Consider the following 17141-nt stretch of genomic DNA (forward strand, 5'->3'; position numbering starts at 1 on the left):
GGTTTTGAGTTTTAAGGACCTTCCGGGACCTTTATGCCCACCCTCCACCACCAAAATAACTCCACCACACAGAAGCTGGTCTTCAGACTGTATTTACTCATGTACACAATAAATTAAGCGCCATCCCGTCTCAGGGAATCAAACCTGCGGACACAACGTGCCCCTTATCACATGATCTGGTGTGGACCCGGCACAGGTTTCATGGAGACTACAGGTCGTTGGCGGGCGAGGTCTCCGGCTCGTCTTCGTGGCTCGGCCCCGACATCTGCATGAAGAGCTCCCTCAGTTCTGTGATGTCATCAGTGAGGGACGGCAGGGGAGGGACGGACCGCTGCTCGCGCTCCTCGATGAAGTCCCAGAGGCGGACGCTGTTCATGAACTAAACAGAGAGACAGAGTTTAGAGACTACTACACCCAACAGCCTTCCACTTATGGACAACAACAAGGACTCAAACTGACCCGCACACTCCCCTCCGAGCTCAGCTGCTTCCGTGGGCGCTCGGCCTCCGCCCGCGATCCGTCCGGGAAGGCGTGGAGGTACAAACACTTCCCACCAAACGGACACGAGCCACGGCCCTGATCAAAGTACTTACAGGCCTTCTTACTGCAAATACACACAGAGTATGACTGAAAGCTGAACACACCTTAGCTACCTTTGTTTACACCACCTGAAAGCACATCCTGGAAGATCTTTGGATCCTCTTCATAAGTGCCTGAGAGCAGGTGGGCGTGACACAGAGAGGCAACTCACCCGACTCCGGACTTGAAGAGGTCTATAAGGTGGTCTTTCTCATCCTGGTCCTCCACCCAGTACATCGACGGGATGACGAACTCTGAGATGACCCGACACTGTGGACACGACCTGAAAGAAACAGAGAGGTCATCAAACCCAACCAGACCCAACCAGAGCCAGTCACGCCCAGCCAGACCCAGTCAGGCCCAGCCAGACCAAAACGATATGACCAAAACCTCATATCCCGATATAAGACATCTATCGTCCGATAACGATGTAAATCACAACAATGTAACATTTTCTGTAAAGTCTGTGAATCTCGGGCAGCTCGACCTGCGTGAAGTGTTTCCAGCTGCGCGTCATGTAGCTGGAGTCGAGTGTTTTAACCGATGAATGAAACGATACATTTTTAGACATAAGTTGTAACGGCCGCCGTTTCCTTTGTGAGTATTTATTACACGGCGTGCTGCGGGGAAAAGCCTGTTCTAACGTTTGAGTCTACGGTTTATTTTTTAGCACCTGGCGGCTCTTTTTTGCTTCTCATCCATCAATGCTCTGCATAGTCTTTCACGTGATTCAGTTTATTTTGAAAAGTCTCAACAGGGTCCTGAGCTTTATTGTGAAAGGTTTATGTGGAACATAAACAAGCGGACATGCGATGGTTTTCCCGTCGTTGTTGTTAACGACAACACATAAAAACAGGCGCTTGTCCGTCCGTAGTGTGGTTATATTAAATATAAGAGAAAGAGAGAACTTTAAGAAATGAATATAGCCACTACAGCGATCATCAAAACGATGAGAAAATATTGCTATAAAAAGTTTATTTTGCAACACCATGAAACAAACGATAGCGTAAAATGAAACGATAGATGTTTTTATATCGTCATCCGATATACAGCGGAACCCCGACTTACGAAATTAATTCGTTCCCGAGGGTTTTTCCTAAGTCGAAGATTTTCATAAGTCAAAGCACCCATCGCGACTTTTGAGTGAACGATAGGCTATAGGCTAATTGCTACCTGCAACAACAACACGTCGTTCCAGTGGGACAGCGAAGCGCAAGGACTAAGGGGGTTGTCACATGATTCGGAAGGCATTGTGGGCATTGTAGGCGTTCTGGGCCAGAGCCAGTGGATTTTGTTACGCGAGTATTTTGCCGTAACACAGGCTGAAATATTGCTGTTAAGCGCCTTCGTAACTTGAATTTTTAGTTAAACTGTTCCACTGTGTATCGCTATATCGAACAGCCCTATATGAGAACATACCTGAGTGGTGAATGACAGGTGTATAAAAAGTGTAATCAGACAAGGCAAAATTGGAATTCTGAAATGTTTAATGTTAGTCTTTAGAAATTACAGAACATTTAAGAAAGACTTCCAACTGGAGAATTATTTGTGTAGTTTGATCGTTTGGTATCCCAGCTGAACATATCAAAGGTTTAAGTGAACTTCTTATTTTGGGAAAGCCTGGAGATGAGTGTCATTATTTAATATCTGTAGTTATTTTAAAATACCTACCTGTATGATTTAGGTGAAGTTTAAATGTTTATGAGAGGAAATTATTATTCAGCAGACTTTTGTATTATATTTGCTCTTTGACTCAGGGAAGGATCCTAACGAGAGTGAAACAAAGTAAAGCCCCAATCAGATCTCACGAGACACCATCAGTCTTGGTTTCCCCCCAGTATACAGAGACCCAGTCCCTGACCCTGGTGCCTGACCCCTGACCCGGTCCTGTTGGATTCTTACTTGATGATCTTGTTGTGGAAGTTTCGGGTGCAGCGCCACTTTCGGATGCAGGACAGACAGAAGATGTGATTGCAGGAGGACAGGATGCCGAACCGGCGCTCTGACGGGTTCGCCTTCTGCACCACCACGTCCATACAGATGGAGCACACCTGAACAACAGGTAACTAATTAAGGCCGGTCACCAAGACAACCAATCCCAAAACAAATCAAACCCACCTTGTCATTGCTGAGCTGGGCCGCAAATGCCTTCTCCATGTCGGCCTCGAAGGCCAGCAGACACATCTGCAGACAGACACGAGATCATTTACAGCTGCAGCACATCTGTGTGCGCTCACACTGATGAACGCAAAGAGGTCACTGAAACGCCATGAGCATGCACACCTTCTCGTGCGCTCTCCTCTGCTCGGGGTCCTGGGGGTGGAGCACCTGCAGGCCGCACACCTCGCACAGGTCGCCGTGGAGATACGTACAACTGTCCTCATAGAAACAGCGCCCGCCGGCAGCGTAGGGACACAGCTGGGGGAGGTCCGGGTAGGCCCCGCCCACTGGAGGAGGAGCTGCAGAGAGCACGGGTAAACATCTTCACGTGCTACCAATAAGAGCCAATCAAATGTGAGGATTCTCAAGTCTTACCTCGTTCCTGCGCCGAGGCGTCTAGACCCGCCCTGATGGCATCCACGTATGAATGCGGAGATGCAGTCGCTGCTGCTGTGACCTCTGACCCCGAGTTGTCTGATGGGCCCCTGAACACGTCTTCGACGCCCAGCACTGAGAAAACACAGAGGGGGCGGGGTTACCTGCAATCATTATCGTGACTCTGTAAGAGCTTCATCGTCTCCTCACCTCTGTCTCTCAGCACCAGCGTCTTCTTGGCTCCACCTCTGCCAGACCTACTTGCCCCTCCTCCTCCTCTTCCTCCCCCTGTCAGGTCCTCTGAAGTTCCGCTCCCTCCTCCTCTGGATGACAGCCTGATGTGATCATACCTGCAGCACAAACAGGAAGTGAAATGAGTCACAGTGATGCAAACGTAGGTGAGAGGTAGGCAGGGCCTTACCTGCAGCGCTCTCCGTAGGCACACGCCCCTCTCTGGTAAAACTTGCAGATGGTGGAGGGTTTGCTGGTACTCGGGTCGTGGGAGAAGAGACAGCGGTTGCCTTCCCTGCACACGCCGTGGAGGAAGTACCTGAAACGCAGCACACCTGTGAGCCACAAGACCTGCTACTCTAGTGAAATCACTCTCGCAGTTTAACCTGTTACCTCAGTTTACTGTGTGTTTACTTCACATTCTGACCAATCAGGATCCTATTCTACCCGCCCAGGTGTTTCAGACCCCAGGGTGACACAGAGAGGACATCTCTTTGTTGGACGGATGAATATTTGATGGGAGAGGTGTCAAACTCTTTGACTTTTATAAGACTTTATTTTTTACTTTTATTTAAATAACTTTCAAAACAAAGTTTTTAACTTGTAGTTTTGTACACGTGCTACATTTTTCATCTTTTCATCATTCTGTTTGTGTTTTGATTCATCAAAGATCTTACAGAGGCCACGCCCCCTTTGAGTTTAAACAGGTGAGTTCTAAAAACATTCTCCTCCTGTGCCCTTATAATTGTCTCTGACTTGTGATATGAACCCCAGATAAACTGTTAAAGCCTTCTCCAGTATTGAAAAGTGCGTCATCTGCATACAGTGACACTTTTCCTTCTCATCCCACTCTTTTACATCCTCTTTATTCTGTAACAAAAGTTTAATACAGGTGTTACAAAGGGGGAAATTATCTCTAGAGGCCAGAACAGTTTGTGTGTTAGGCTGTAAACATGTTTATTTCTGCTGTAAAGTTTTAACATGTCAGTCTGTGGGGAGTGAGTCACTGCTGCCCCTGCTGGACACCAGGGGAACTGCAGTTGCAGTCTCAGCGGCTTCTGATTGGCTGTTTGACAGTTTGTTCCCCTCCCACCCCCTGTAACCTACCAACTACCTGAGAGCGCTCAGACTCGGACCAGCTTCCGGTGTTCCTGTGCTTGTTATTGAAGTTTCACGCCATCAGCGGCCGCCTTCATTTTCGCAGGAGGGAACGTTCACGTGACCCCGAGGTGAGCCTCGGGGCGGAGTCTGCCCTCTGATTTAAAGCTGCAGCTCTTTACGTGACTTTAAATCAGAAGTATCGATCCTGGAGAAGCTGATTAGTCTCAGCTTTCACTTAAACACACCTGGAATCACTGATTACTAATCGATCAGTTAGAGTTAGAGGCACACGCGCTGACGAGGACAGGCGAGTGCGGAGCTAAGAGCTAAAAACATTAGCACGAGGCTAACAGTCCGCGGACATCCGGGTCACACCAGCGCGACACCCGACGACACTCAGACAGATCAGACACACACACACAGACACACAAACGCCCGCGCACGCACGCACCCTCACCTGCAGGTCACCTGTTTGGTGCTCATCTTCCCCGCGGACCTTCAACAACTGCTCCGAGCTGTCACCGCGGTGCGCCGCTTAAACCGCTCCGACGGAGAACGGCGGGCACAGCAATAAGGTTCCACTTCCTCCGGAAGTACGAACCCGTGGAAAGCGTCTCTTTTAACACAATAATCACAACACAATCAGTTTTTTTTGTTATTTTGCAAGTGGGATTTTTGAAAAGCTGGAATGTGAAGGTCTCTGTGTGTTCGGTAATAAAATAGAGCTGAAAGTGTTTGAGTGTTTTCAGTTGGAGTTTCTTTGCCAGGGTCTGTCCCTGCTTCTTCTTTTCTACTTTTTCGTGCTCTTCATGTCGTCATATAAGCTGGTGGTGTTACCACAGCAGAGAAGTTTCCTTCCAACATGCGTCATGTTTGCAGTGTTTTCATTTAGTAGGTAAATAAAGTTAATTCATAATATTCTTTTCACAGACCGGCAGTCATAAAGCAATGAACAACAATTACAACACAATAAAGAAAGAATCACGTTACAAAAGAATTTAAGGTACCCCCCCCCCCCCCCCCCCCCCCCCCCCACACACACACACACACACACACACACACACAAGAACAAAACAAAACAACAAAACACAAATAGTGAAAGAATATCAGCAGAAGGGTGGATTAAACCGGAAGTATTCAACTGCTTTTAAAAGACTCCAAGAGTCGACTAAGCTGGAGTGGTAAACTGGTAAACCGAATATTGTCTTTAATCGAAAATAAGATTACAACTCATAGGTTGCCTGCTTTACTCGAGCTTTTCAGAATCAGCATACTTTATTAATCCCAAGGGAAATTATGTGGGTTACAGTTGCTCCAGTACAGTAACATTAAGAAAAACAGACTGGACTATTTAAAATAATCAAATTACAGCATTTACGTTAGACGACTTTTAATTACCTGATTAGCCCACTGACAATGAGAATTTAAAAAAGATCTTGTCCATGTGCAGCATGTTAACACTACTGGAAGCAAAAATAACTTGAAAACACAACTTTCTTTTTTAAATTTTTTATTTATTTATTTTTGCTCTGACTGTATTGTGAGTCTGTGGTCTGGGAGAGAGTCTGTAACTCTGTCTGGAAATACAGTAAATAATGACCAATGTTGGGTAATTAATTATATAGTTACTTCTTCAAAAAAGTAACTGAGTCATGCAAACAACAAAGTTTTTTGCAGCTGTTTACCTAAAAATGCAGCCAAGGCGTTTATTAAATAAACATTTCAAACTATTTACAGAACAATCAGCTGTTCTGCATCAAATCTGATGCCACACAGATTATTTGTGCCGCTCCAAAAATAATTTGTGTCCACTATGAGATGAAGGAGAACAACAGCCTGATACCTGCAGGCCTGACAGCAGCAGATGTTTCACTGCTGTAACACCTGTAACACTCAGCAGTCTCCTCATTGTTCTGACACACACAACAAAACTACTGACTACACTACACACTAACTACACACTAACTACGCACTAACTATACAAGATTTGTGCTAAACGTCGCAAATCTCTCACATCTCAAACACGCCGTCACTCCTAAAACTTCCCCTCCCTAAACAACTAACAACTAACATAAGGACGCTGTCATAGCCTGTCAACCACGTTGATTAGCTGCGTATATACGAATGTGAATCGCATCAGCCAGTCACTCACTGACTAACACTGCAAAACAGAATTGTTAAAGTTTTAATTTCAATTCAGGGTAGATTTGTTTTTGTGCACAAAGCAGATTTTCTGTGTGCAGAAACCGTGCCAGCAGTGAGGGAACATTGCTGAGGATGGATATCGTTGAGGCTGCTGCAAGGAGCTGTGACTTTAGGGTGGTTGGTGCCTGTTGGTGGTAATGAGCATGAAGCTGAAGAGGGGTCCTGTTGGGGTTCTGTTGGGCTTGGTCAGCCATCAGGTGGTGGCCTCCTGCTCTCACTGGAGCGAATCACGACTGAGTGTGGAGTGGCTGAAATGAGAGTCACCACCTCTAAATCTATGGCCACGATCCTCAGCCAGAAAAGGATGGAGTGCCCACTCTGCATCAGGGATGAGTTGGTGCCCCAAGTTGAGGAGTGTGTTGTTCACGAGAACGAGAGATGGATGGATTGGGGCCACAGCTGCAGTGATGTGGAGGGAGTCCATCCTGGTGAAGAGTCACTCAAGCTGGGCTCAGAGTAGAGCTGCTGCTCATCCACATTGAAAGCAGCCAGTTCACGTGGTCTGACTAGGATGCCTCCTGGCTGAGGGGTTGTGGGCGTGTCCCAGGACCAGCACACTCTGGAGTTCCCCTGGATGAGCTACGGGGGAGGGAGGTGTGGGGGTTCTCTGCTTAGACTGCCAGTCTCCACGACCTAGCTGCAGATGAGTGGAAGTAAATGGATGGATGGCATCATGTTTATATCAAACTTACAATATTGTTTGGTAATAGTGTAATAACGCAGCTCGATTGTCTGTCCTGAGGTCTGTTCTGTAGCAAATACAAGAAAAACGTTTAAGAAAGCAAATAAGTCGGTGTTCTAAAGAATATGTTTGCTTACATCAGGTGAGATGAGTCCTCCGTCACAGGTGGTGCAGTCAGTGAAGATGGTCACCTGCAGGATCAAGGTAATTGGCTCTCCAACCCACAGCCACTGCCACTGTACTGGAGGGAAGCTGGGACAGTGTTAAAGACTTTCTTCAGGCAGTAATGGAAATAAACCATCCTTAACATACTACAACACGCCAGCTTCTGTGTTGTTTGATCTGGAGACAATAAATACATTTATATTGATTATGTCAGTGATGTAACTACAATACAAAGCTACAGGAAGCCTAAACTTGGTGTAGAATAATTACATCTGAGACTTTGTTTCATTGTGAGATTATTAAATAGGCTAACAACTAAATATAACATTTAAATGTGATCATATTTGTCACGGCTGGGGGCAGTCGTGTGGTGTATTGAAAAAAGGATCCAAAATGCAGGTACTGGCTGGGGTGCGAGTGAGTGTTTATTTACAGCGGTGAGAAGGTGACAAAACAGGAAGAGCAGAGCGGGGAGTAAACAAACCTAAACTGGGAAAACTAAAGAACAAAACTTAAATCGATCGTGGCTCAAGAGTTGGGAGTTCACCTTGTAATCGGAAGGTTGCCGGTTCGAGCCCCGGCTTGGAAAGTCTCGGTCGTTGTGTCCTTGGGCGAGACACTTCACCCGTTGCCTACTGGTGGTGGTCAGAGGGCCCGGTGGCGCCAGTGTCCGGCAGCCTCGCCTCTGTCAGTGCGCCCCAGGGTGGCTGTGGCTACAATGTAGCTGCCATCACCAGTGTGTGAATGTGTGCGTGACTGGGTGGATGACTGGATGTGTAAAGCGCTTTGGGGTCCTTAGGGACTAGTAAAGCGCTATATAAATACAGGCCATTTACAGGCCATTTAAACCAGACACTCATGGGAGGAGGAGCAAAATGCACAAAGAGAGATGGCAGAGAGACGCAGAATGAATACCGGGTAACAGAATAATGCAGACTGACATGGCGTTAAACAGACGACGCGACAGAGAGCACAGGAAAACACAGGGCTTAAATACACGGGGAGTAATCAGGGAATGGGCCACAGGAGGGAGACACAGCTGGGAGCAATTAGGCTAACGAGACAGGGGAGAGGTAAAACTGAACACACTGACATGAGACATGAACTTTCAGAATAAAACAGGAAACTAACAGACACAGAGACCCAGACAGGACACTGAACTTGACCGGCAGACTCATGAGCATACACAATAACACCATGGACAGACAGAGGGAACACAGGCAGGCATGAAACAAAACACTAACACATAGCAAACCTAAACAAAATACAAAACAGAATAACCGAGAACAAAGAATAATGTAAAGAAACACAAAACACCGAGTCCTCAGACTCAGGACCATGACAATATTTAAAATATAATTAAATAACAAAAGCTACAGTGATGACATTGTACTCATTTGCTGTTCAGTAGAACAGGATGTTGGATGATCACCTGATTGTGGATTTGAAAATAAAAGTTTGTTGTTAATTATTATGTTTAAATCATACAGTGTTTATATTAAATGTTGTACCAGAAATCTCTAAAGTTCAACGAGATCAAACATAATGTGATTTAGTTGCATTTAATTAGTGTGTCAGCAAATTTTAAAAAGTTACCACAAATAGTTTTTGAATGTAGTAGAAGCTGAAATGTTTGTCAGAGGGTAAAAGTTCGTCCTGCACAGTCAGAAACTTTGAGCACGATGTCGTTATCTTCAGTAAGCATTACTTTTTTTGAGGCAACGAGTTTGCACAATTTTTTTAAGTTCTGGGAACTAATGAGAGCCTCGGTGCCCCCCCAACCCCACCTAACACTAATAGGTTAGATAGAGCGCAAGCAGCAGTGTGTTTGATGATGAGGTCGGTATGTGCGATCCCACAGACATGCTGTGAAACACGCCTGAATCTTTCCATAGTGCCTGTTTTATTTACAGCCACATTAAAACTACAGAAGCTGAGCCGAGTGCTGACGAGCACATTTACATCCAGCTCTTCAAAATAAAAGCTGAAAGGTCTGTTTTACTGTGGAAAGTAAAAGTCACTGCAATTGGCAGATTGAGGCCCACAGGCAGCAGCTGGTGCTGACGGAGGGGAGGGCTGGTCAGCCGTGTCGTCGTGCAGGAGATCGGGGAAATGAAATGCGATCGGCTCATCTGGTGCAGAACCAAAACATGGAAGAGACGATCAGAGTCTCAGGACAGGAAGCTGCCCTGAAGCAGAGCTGCTTCAGTCACGTTCAACGTGATGATAAAACCGGATGATGTCAGATCTTCTGACTGTGTCAGAGTGACGGGAACCTCTGGTTTCCATCTAAGTGAAATGTGATTGGTCGACTTCCAGTGAGATGCAAATCTGTCATCTGACTTCGAAGCTCGTGTATCAGGTGTTCCTGACAGGTGAGACGGAGAAACTGAGGCGTGTCCTGTGTGCTCGGCCAATCACAGCTCAGTGACGACTGCAGTCAAAGCCGGCTGTTCTCCTTGTTCTCTGGAAATAATGACAGTTGTTCTCAAGTTTCTCTGTCTTTTATTTTGTATGGCACTTCCTGCTGTAACGTCTTCAGCTTATTCAAAATGCTGCTGCCCGTCTCTTCACTATCACACGCAGCATCTTCTCATCGTCGGCTTCCTGTTTATCACAGAAGTCTTAACATTGGCTTATGAACGGTCCTGCTCCTCCATACCTCTCTGATGTTCTTCAGCCTTGTATTCCCTCGCCGGCCCTTAGATCAGCTGACCAGCTGCTTTTGGTTGTCCCGAAAACTAGGCTGGAACTTGGAGGAGAACTTTTTCAACTGTGTCTCCCAAACTTTGGAATACGTTGCCTTTAAATATGAGACAGGCATCTTCGCTTCCTGTTTTTAAGCCTCTTTTTCCGTTTGGAGCGGTGTGAGTTGATGTGCTCTTTGTTTTGTTTTTGTGCAGCATTTTGTGTTTTTAAATGTGCTCTTTAAATGAAAGCAGGCCTGTGATTACAGGACATTGAAATCCCAGAATGCACTGCAGCTCAGGTCCCGTTTCCGTGACAACACTGCCCACGCAGTCCAAAGGTCGCCTTGTTCGAGGGGAAAAAGTGACAGGTGAGCCTGGTCACGTGACCATCTTTGTGACTGCACCCACAACCCGATAGGCTGGGGCCAGACAGTGATGTTATCTGATAGGCTGTAACCGCGCAGACGGTTGAAAAGGAGAAGGAGAGAAGAAGAGGAAGGCAGAAGTCAAAGAGGAGAAACGGAGGAGCAGGACGAGAGGAGACGAGAGAGGAGGAGGTGATGGAGCGCAGCGTGATCCGTCTGACTCACTGTCAGAAGGAGATCTTCTGCTTCTCTGTGCCGGAGCAGTGCCCGAGCTGCGGGGAGGAGCTGAGGGGGAGCAGACTGCAGGAGGCGCCAGTCAGCCTCCCCTCCCCCTTCACCAATGGGCACAAGACGTCCTGCTGCCTGCTGGTCACACCTGCACACGACAACCTGGACAGGTAACACACACACAGGTGAAGGTACTCAGGTGTTTACACACAGGTGAGCACACTGCCAGGTACACAGTCAGTGTACCCACAGGAACATGAAGAAGTTTGAACCAGTCATCATACTGGACCAGGTGATACGAGTATAACCAGTGTACCCAGTAGAATAACTAAATCAATCCCACCAGTCCAATCAGTGTACCCAGTCTAACCAGTGTATCCTGCTGTTTGATCCTCAGAGACTTTGATGGGGCGGCTGATCTTCACACCGGCATCTCCAACACCAAAGGTAGGTCTCTGAGGTCAAAGGTCACCTGGTGATCGTGGGCTCAGGTGCGAGCAGACAGGTGGAGGCTTGGTCAGGTGTCGTTTCAGCTTCAGATCAAACGTTCGCAGACAGTCACCATCCTCTCGCAATAGGACGCTACATGATCGCTGACCACGCCCCCGACCTGCCATATCCCTGATTTCATCTAATCAAAGACGTTCAACCACGTCTCAGTTCGGTCACGGCGACAGGAAGGACGAAGGCGAGTGCAGAGCGTCGGTGTCAGTCGGCGACTTTACCGACTGACACCAAAATCAAACTTTCAGACACGTTTAAACATTTCATTTATTTATTTCACACTTGGTCAACAGCTTCCACAGTTAGTTCTTTCAGACAAACCAACCACACTTTCTATCAGTAAAGCAACCACGTGTGAAAAGCAGCAGGAAGAAGAAAATATTCTTATTAAACCCCGCCCCCTCTCTACAATCCAACTTATATTGCAAGCGGGCACCAAAAGTCAAGGAACAAACTAACATTAACATTTATCTCCGGTCCTAACAACACATTTACAATCAGAATATACCACTCCACATAGTAACAAGGAGAAAAGATGAGTAAATAAAATAATGGATCCTTTTTCAGTGAACTCCAATTTCATATTGAGTTATCGTTTTAAGATAAGATAAGATAAGATAGAACTTTATTAATCCCTCGGGTGGGTTCCTCTGGGAAATTCGACTTCCAAAAAGCACAGCACCGACAGAAGTTACAGTTACAGAACTGTTATATATATATATATATATATATATATATATATATATATATATATATATATATATATATATATATATATATATATACACACACACACACACACACACACACACACACACACACATATATAAATACAGAGACAAATATAAATAAAATATACAAAGGGGATAAATAGAATAAATAGGAATAAAAAATAAAAATACAAGTGAATTGCACATTTCAAGTATTGAGTCTATTGCACTGTTGACTATTTACAAAAAGTATTGCACAAGGTATTGTACAGTGAGGTGAAGAGGCACTACAGCTTAGTTTTTTAATTTTAATTTTATACATGTAACACTTTTTAAAACAATGTAAATTTATACAACTCTTTAAATGATGATGAAGACACTTCCACAGTCGTATACCTCTAACCGTTGGACTCATTAATCTTTGTGTAGCTGACGCTTAAAATAAAATTTCCTTCTGTCTTCTCCCCCCGAACACGTTAAAAATACTCTTTGTAACTTAAAAGGCAAAATATTATTTTTTAGCCTTAAACGTAATTAATAGTGTCCGTGGTTTCACTAAATCTCCTAATTTTAATAATTTAGATTTTATAAATAATTTATTTTTATGTTCTCTAAATTTAACGTTATGAATCATTCATCTCAGACAGATGTGATGTGATCCTCCCGCAGCGCCTGACAGATTTCAGCTCTGCAGCCAAACAATGATCAATAATCAATGTGATCGATGACCCGTGGCCAGTGATCAGAGTGATCAGCTCCTCCTACCTGTGTGCAGGTGTTGTGTATAACTACACTCGTGGCGGCGTCCGCAGGGATCAGAGCGGCTGGGAGCGCAGCATCAGCGTCCCTCTGGTCCGACCCGACATGTTCCACCTGCTCGCTCAGTGGGACCAGTACCTGGAGCGCTTCTCTGACGGGCCTATGTGGGACCCTGCCTGGCACAGGTAACTCACACCTGACCTTCCTGACAGTTTACCTGAGAGCTGTTTGAAGGCAGGAAGCTTGAACGCGTTCTGTCGTTATGAGCCTCCCTCGCTGTCAGACAGGTTCGAGGTGACCCGCGGTGGTCGCCAGACACAGGCGTGTTTCGCCGCCACGGCGCCTTCACCACCATCACCACCATCACCTGCAGGTGTAGAAATCTGTCGACAGCTTTTCTCTCTGTGTGTCGCAGGTTTGATGAAAACAACCACAACTGCTTCAGCTTCTGCTTGCACTTTGTGAACGGCGTTCTGGCAGCCGAGGGCCGCGGCGCTCTGAGCAGAGACGACTTCACCCACACCTTCATCCTGCCGAGGATGAGGAGGGTGTCCAAATACACCACGCTGTACCGGCACATCCAGAAACACCAGTTCTACAAGGTGGACCGACAGCAGCACGCTCAGGGGGCGGAGCCCAGCAGCTGAGCAGCTGTCATTGGTCACATGTGACGCTTCAGTGTCAGACCTGATGTGCAATGAACTGACCTACGCACACACACAGACACAGACACACAGCTTTGGTTCATGTCTGTGTGTGTGAGGATTTGAACCTGGGGCTGCTCGTCCTCCACCTGATCTTCTTTAGCTCGTTAGTTGTGTGAATTTTGACCTTTTGTTGTCCCTGAGCCACACCGAGGGTCTCAGAGGAAATTACATCTTTTATTTTATTCTGAAATAAAGTTTCTTAAATCACACTTCCTGCAGCTCTCTGGCGTGGAGCTGCAGGTTTTCACCCTCAGGGGGCAGAATGTGGCGGGATGGTCATCGCCATGACCGTGAAAGTACGACCATGCAGCATTTAAAGCGTGGAAGTACTCACATTACTTTGAGTTTTAGTCCATAAAAAGTGATAAAAACATTAGCGTCCACTGTACACTCTGCGTGGGAAGAAAACTTCTTACAGCGAAACATTAAACTTCAGATCTGAGCGAGCAGCGAGCACGCTGCCACGGGAACGTGACATTCACAGAGAAACCCCCGGATCCTCCCACTGACATGACCGCTGTGGGCAAACCTCCACCCGCCCCACTCCTGCTAAACTGGTGACAATAAATTTAAGAGCAACACGACTCAGTGCTGCTGAATCTGTGATTTTATTTCTTTTCTGATGTGTTTTACTTTCATCTGTTGGAAAGAGTATATACACAAAACACGATTTTATTTTATATGCTGCAGGTGATAGGTTAAATGTTAAACAAGTTAAACACTTTTAAACACTGTTGCATATAATTTAATATTTGCTTGATGCAAAGATTAAAACAAATAAAATAAATTTTAAAAAGAGACTTTTTTATTTGATTACATTGTGATGGATTATGCAGGAAAATAGAATTGGGCTGAAAGGTCAATTCTATTTTATTTATAGCGCCAAATCACAACAAAAGTCGCCTCAAGGTGCTTCATGGTACAGTACATACAGAGAAAAACCCAACAATCATATGACCCCCTATGAGCAAGCACTTTGGCGACAGTGGGAAGGAAAAACTCCCTTTTAACAGGAAGAAACCTCCGGCAGAACCAGGCTCAGAGAGGGGCGGGGCCATCTGCTGTGATTGGTTGGGGTGAGAGAAGGAAGACAGGATAAAGACATGCTGTGGAAGAGAGACAGAGGTTAATAACATATATGATTCAGTGCAGAGAGGTCTGTTAATACATAGTGAGTGAACAAGAAACACCCAGTGCATCATGGGAATCCCCGGCAGCCTACGTCTATTGCAGCATAACTAAGGGAGGATTCAGGGTCACCTGGTCCAGCCCTAACTATATGCTTTAGCAAAAAGGAAGGTTTGAAGCCTGATCTTGAAAGTAGAGATAGTGTCTGTCTCCTGAATCCAAACTGGAAGCTGGTTCCACAGAAGAGGGGCCTGAAAACTGAAGGCTCTGCCTCCCATTCTTCTACATTCTACTTATTCAGGTTGTGTATCATGTTTTTAAAAAGTAACTAAGTAATAAAGTAACTAATTATGTTTGAAGATAAATAATCTGTAAAGTAACACAACACATACATAAAGGCGTGTGCTGCTGAACTTGGGGAGCCGCTACAACGAGTCTTCAATCTCAGTCTGCGACTGGGGAGAGTGCCCGCCCTATGGAAGACATCCTGCATCGTCCCGGTCCCCAAAAAGAACCGGCCCAATGAGCTGAATGACTTCCGACCGGTGGCACTGACGTCACATCTTATGAAGACTCTAGAGCGGCTCTTCCTCAACCTCCTCCGACCACAGGTACAACATGCCCAGGACCCACTACAGTTTGCATACAAGGCGGGTGTCGGAGTGGAGGATGCCATCCTGTACCTCCTACACAGAGCCCACTCACACCTGGATGGGGGAAAAGGCACGGTCAGGATCCTGTTTCTTGACTTTTCCAGTGCCTTTAATACCATCCGGCCCTGTATGCTTCAGGAAAAACTGAACAGGATGGAGGTGGACCCCTGCCTGGTGGCTTGGATCTCTGACTACCTCACCGACAGACCACAGTACGTCAGGCTGAAGGACATCACGTCTGACACAGTGGTCAGCAGCACAGGAGCACCACAGGGAACTGTGCTGTCCCCTCTTCTCTTCACCCTGTACACCTCTGACTTCTGCTACAACTCTGAATTATGCCACATTCAGAAGTTTGCAGATGACACGGCCATCATGGGGTGTATCTGGGATGATCAGGAAGAGTACAGAAGTCTGGTGAGGAACTTTGTCGCATGGAGTCACACAAACCACCTGCAACTCAACACCTCAAAGACTAAGGAACTGGTTGTGGACTTCGGGAGGTCCAGAGAAGGTCCACTGCCGGTTCAGATAGAGGGGGAGGAGGTGGAGGTGGTCAACAAGTACAAGTACCTCGGGCTGTGGGTGGACAATAAACTGGACTGGTCATGCAACACAGAGCACCTGTATAAAAAAGCCCAAAGCCGACTGTACTTCCTCAGGAGGCTGAGGTCTTTTAACATCTGCAGGAAGCTCCTGAGGATGTTTTACCAGTCGGTGGTTGCTGGAGTACTTTTCTATGCTGTGGTGTGCTGGGGGAGCAGCACAGCAAAGAGGGACTCATCCAGGCTGGAGAAACTGATCAGGAAGGCTAGCTCTGTGGTCGGCATGACCGTCCTGTAAAAAACAGAATCGTTTTGTATTCAGAGAAATTATTATGCGTTTGGTATTGAGGTGAAAAGAAACACAGTTTGTCCCGGACTTCAGCTAGAATGGAAAAAGACACAAAGCTGCAGTTTTTCTGCGTCTTTACGCTGCACAGCTGCTTCTTCTCCTCTCATCCTCCCCCTCCCTCTCCTGTTGCTCCTTCAATCATGAAACTGATCAATGATCAGCTGATCAGCTTTTCTCTCTTGTTTATCTCTCACTTTGTGCCAGAAAGAGGAAACCAGCAGATGTCGCGTTAAACAACAGCAGCACGTTTGATCAGCTGTTGTTAGAATTTATTTAATATTACTTTCTAGTATCAGCTGATGTTTGCTGGAGCCACAGCTGTAAAGCTGCTGGTCATGATGTCGGTTTGGATATGTGGTGAGAGGGAAACATGAAGATGAAACCAGGAGATGTCCTTACTGAACCATCAGAGCTGAACAGGTGATGGAGAAACAGGTTTACCTTTAGGTGACATGGATGAGTTGAAGTTATGAACTGTTTCTGAGAGACGAATAACACCAGGATCCTTTTTTATGTAGCTGACAGCTGGTAACTGTGCAGGGGCGGGTCTAGCAAAGTGTTGCCAGGGGGGCAGGTAGGGCATTAACAGGGAGAGGGGGGCACAAAGAAATACTTTTCTTTCTTATTCTCATTTAAAATGCCAAATCTACGCCCTTGTTGCATAGACACATTAGTTGTGCCGCTTCTCAATGACAGTATCTTAGCTAACAACCCCAACTACCAGATTCAACTTGTAATTAGCTAAAAATAACTTAGCCTACCAGTGAGAGGGACGTTGCTAGCTGGCAGTTTTTTCAAGCGATGTTGAAATTTCCACATTCTGACACTTCAGGAGCTGTCTGCTCAGCGCAGCATCAGCACCACGGAGATACACGGATACATCCGTAAACTCGATCAATCCAGAAAGCTTTAATGAGCAGCTGGATTTGTCTCGCATTAACTGTTTGTCAGTGTTGGGAAGGTTACTTTTAAAATGTATTCCATTACAGAATACAGAATACATGC

The 17141-nt window shown here is 46.0% G+C and overlaps 2 protein-coding genes and 2 long non-coding RNA genes across 4 annotated transcripts; 2 read left to right on the forward strand and 2 right to left on the reverse strand.

Annotated features, from left to right (window-relative positions):
• Positions 1-76: 76 nt before the first annotated feature.
• mkrn2 (makorin, ring finger protein, 2) lies at positions 77-5050 on the reverse strand. The gene is made up of 10 exons (XM_004558961.4): positions 4904-5050; positions 3536-3664; positions 3325-3464; positions 3115-3249; positions 2863-3038; positions 2698-2763; positions 2482-2630; positions 752-862; positions 460-604; positions 77-379 (listed from the first exon to the last, which is right to left on the reverse strand). Exons 1-10 carry the CDS (start codon positions 4927-4929, stop codon positions 209-211), a joined length of 1248 nt encoding a protein of 415 aa, XP_004559018.2. The 5' UTR covers positions 4930-5050; the 3' UTR covers positions 77-208.
• LOC143418689 (uncharacterized) lies at positions 4469-7635 on the forward strand. The gene is made up of 3 exons (XR_013098729.1): positions 4469-4574; positions 5377-5449; positions 7476-7635. It is a non-coding gene; the product is annotated as an uncharacterized LOC143418689 (long non-coding RNA).
• Positions 5940-7588, reverse strand: LOC143418690 (uncharacterized). Its single transcript, XR_013098730.1, has 2 exons — positions 7471-7588; positions 5940-7288 (listed from the first exon to the last, which is right to left on the reverse strand). It is a non-coding gene; the product is annotated as an uncharacterized LOC143418690 (long non-coding RNA).
• Positions 7636-10639: 3004 nt separating the features above from the next.
• LOC101464152 (MKRN2 opposite strand protein) lies at positions 10640-14210 on the forward strand. Its single transcript, XM_004558960.4, has 4 exons — positions 10640-10951; positions 11179-11228; positions 12771-12939; positions 13170-14210. Exons 1-4 carry the CDS (start codon positions 10749-10751, stop codon positions 13399-13401), a joined length of 654 nt encoding a protein of 217 aa, XP_004559017.1. The 5' UTR covers positions 10640-10748; the 3' UTR covers positions 13402-14210.
• The last annotated feature ends 2931 nt before the right edge of the window (positions 14211-17141 follow it).

This window comes from Maylandia zebra, linkage group LG5 (assembly GCF_041146795.1).
Source record: "Maylandia zebra isolate NMK-2024a linkage group LG5, Mzebra_GT3a, whole genome shotgun sequence".
Lineage (NCBI taxonomy): Eukaryota > Metazoa > Chordata > Actinopteri > Cichliformes > Cichlidae > Maylandia > Maylandia zebra.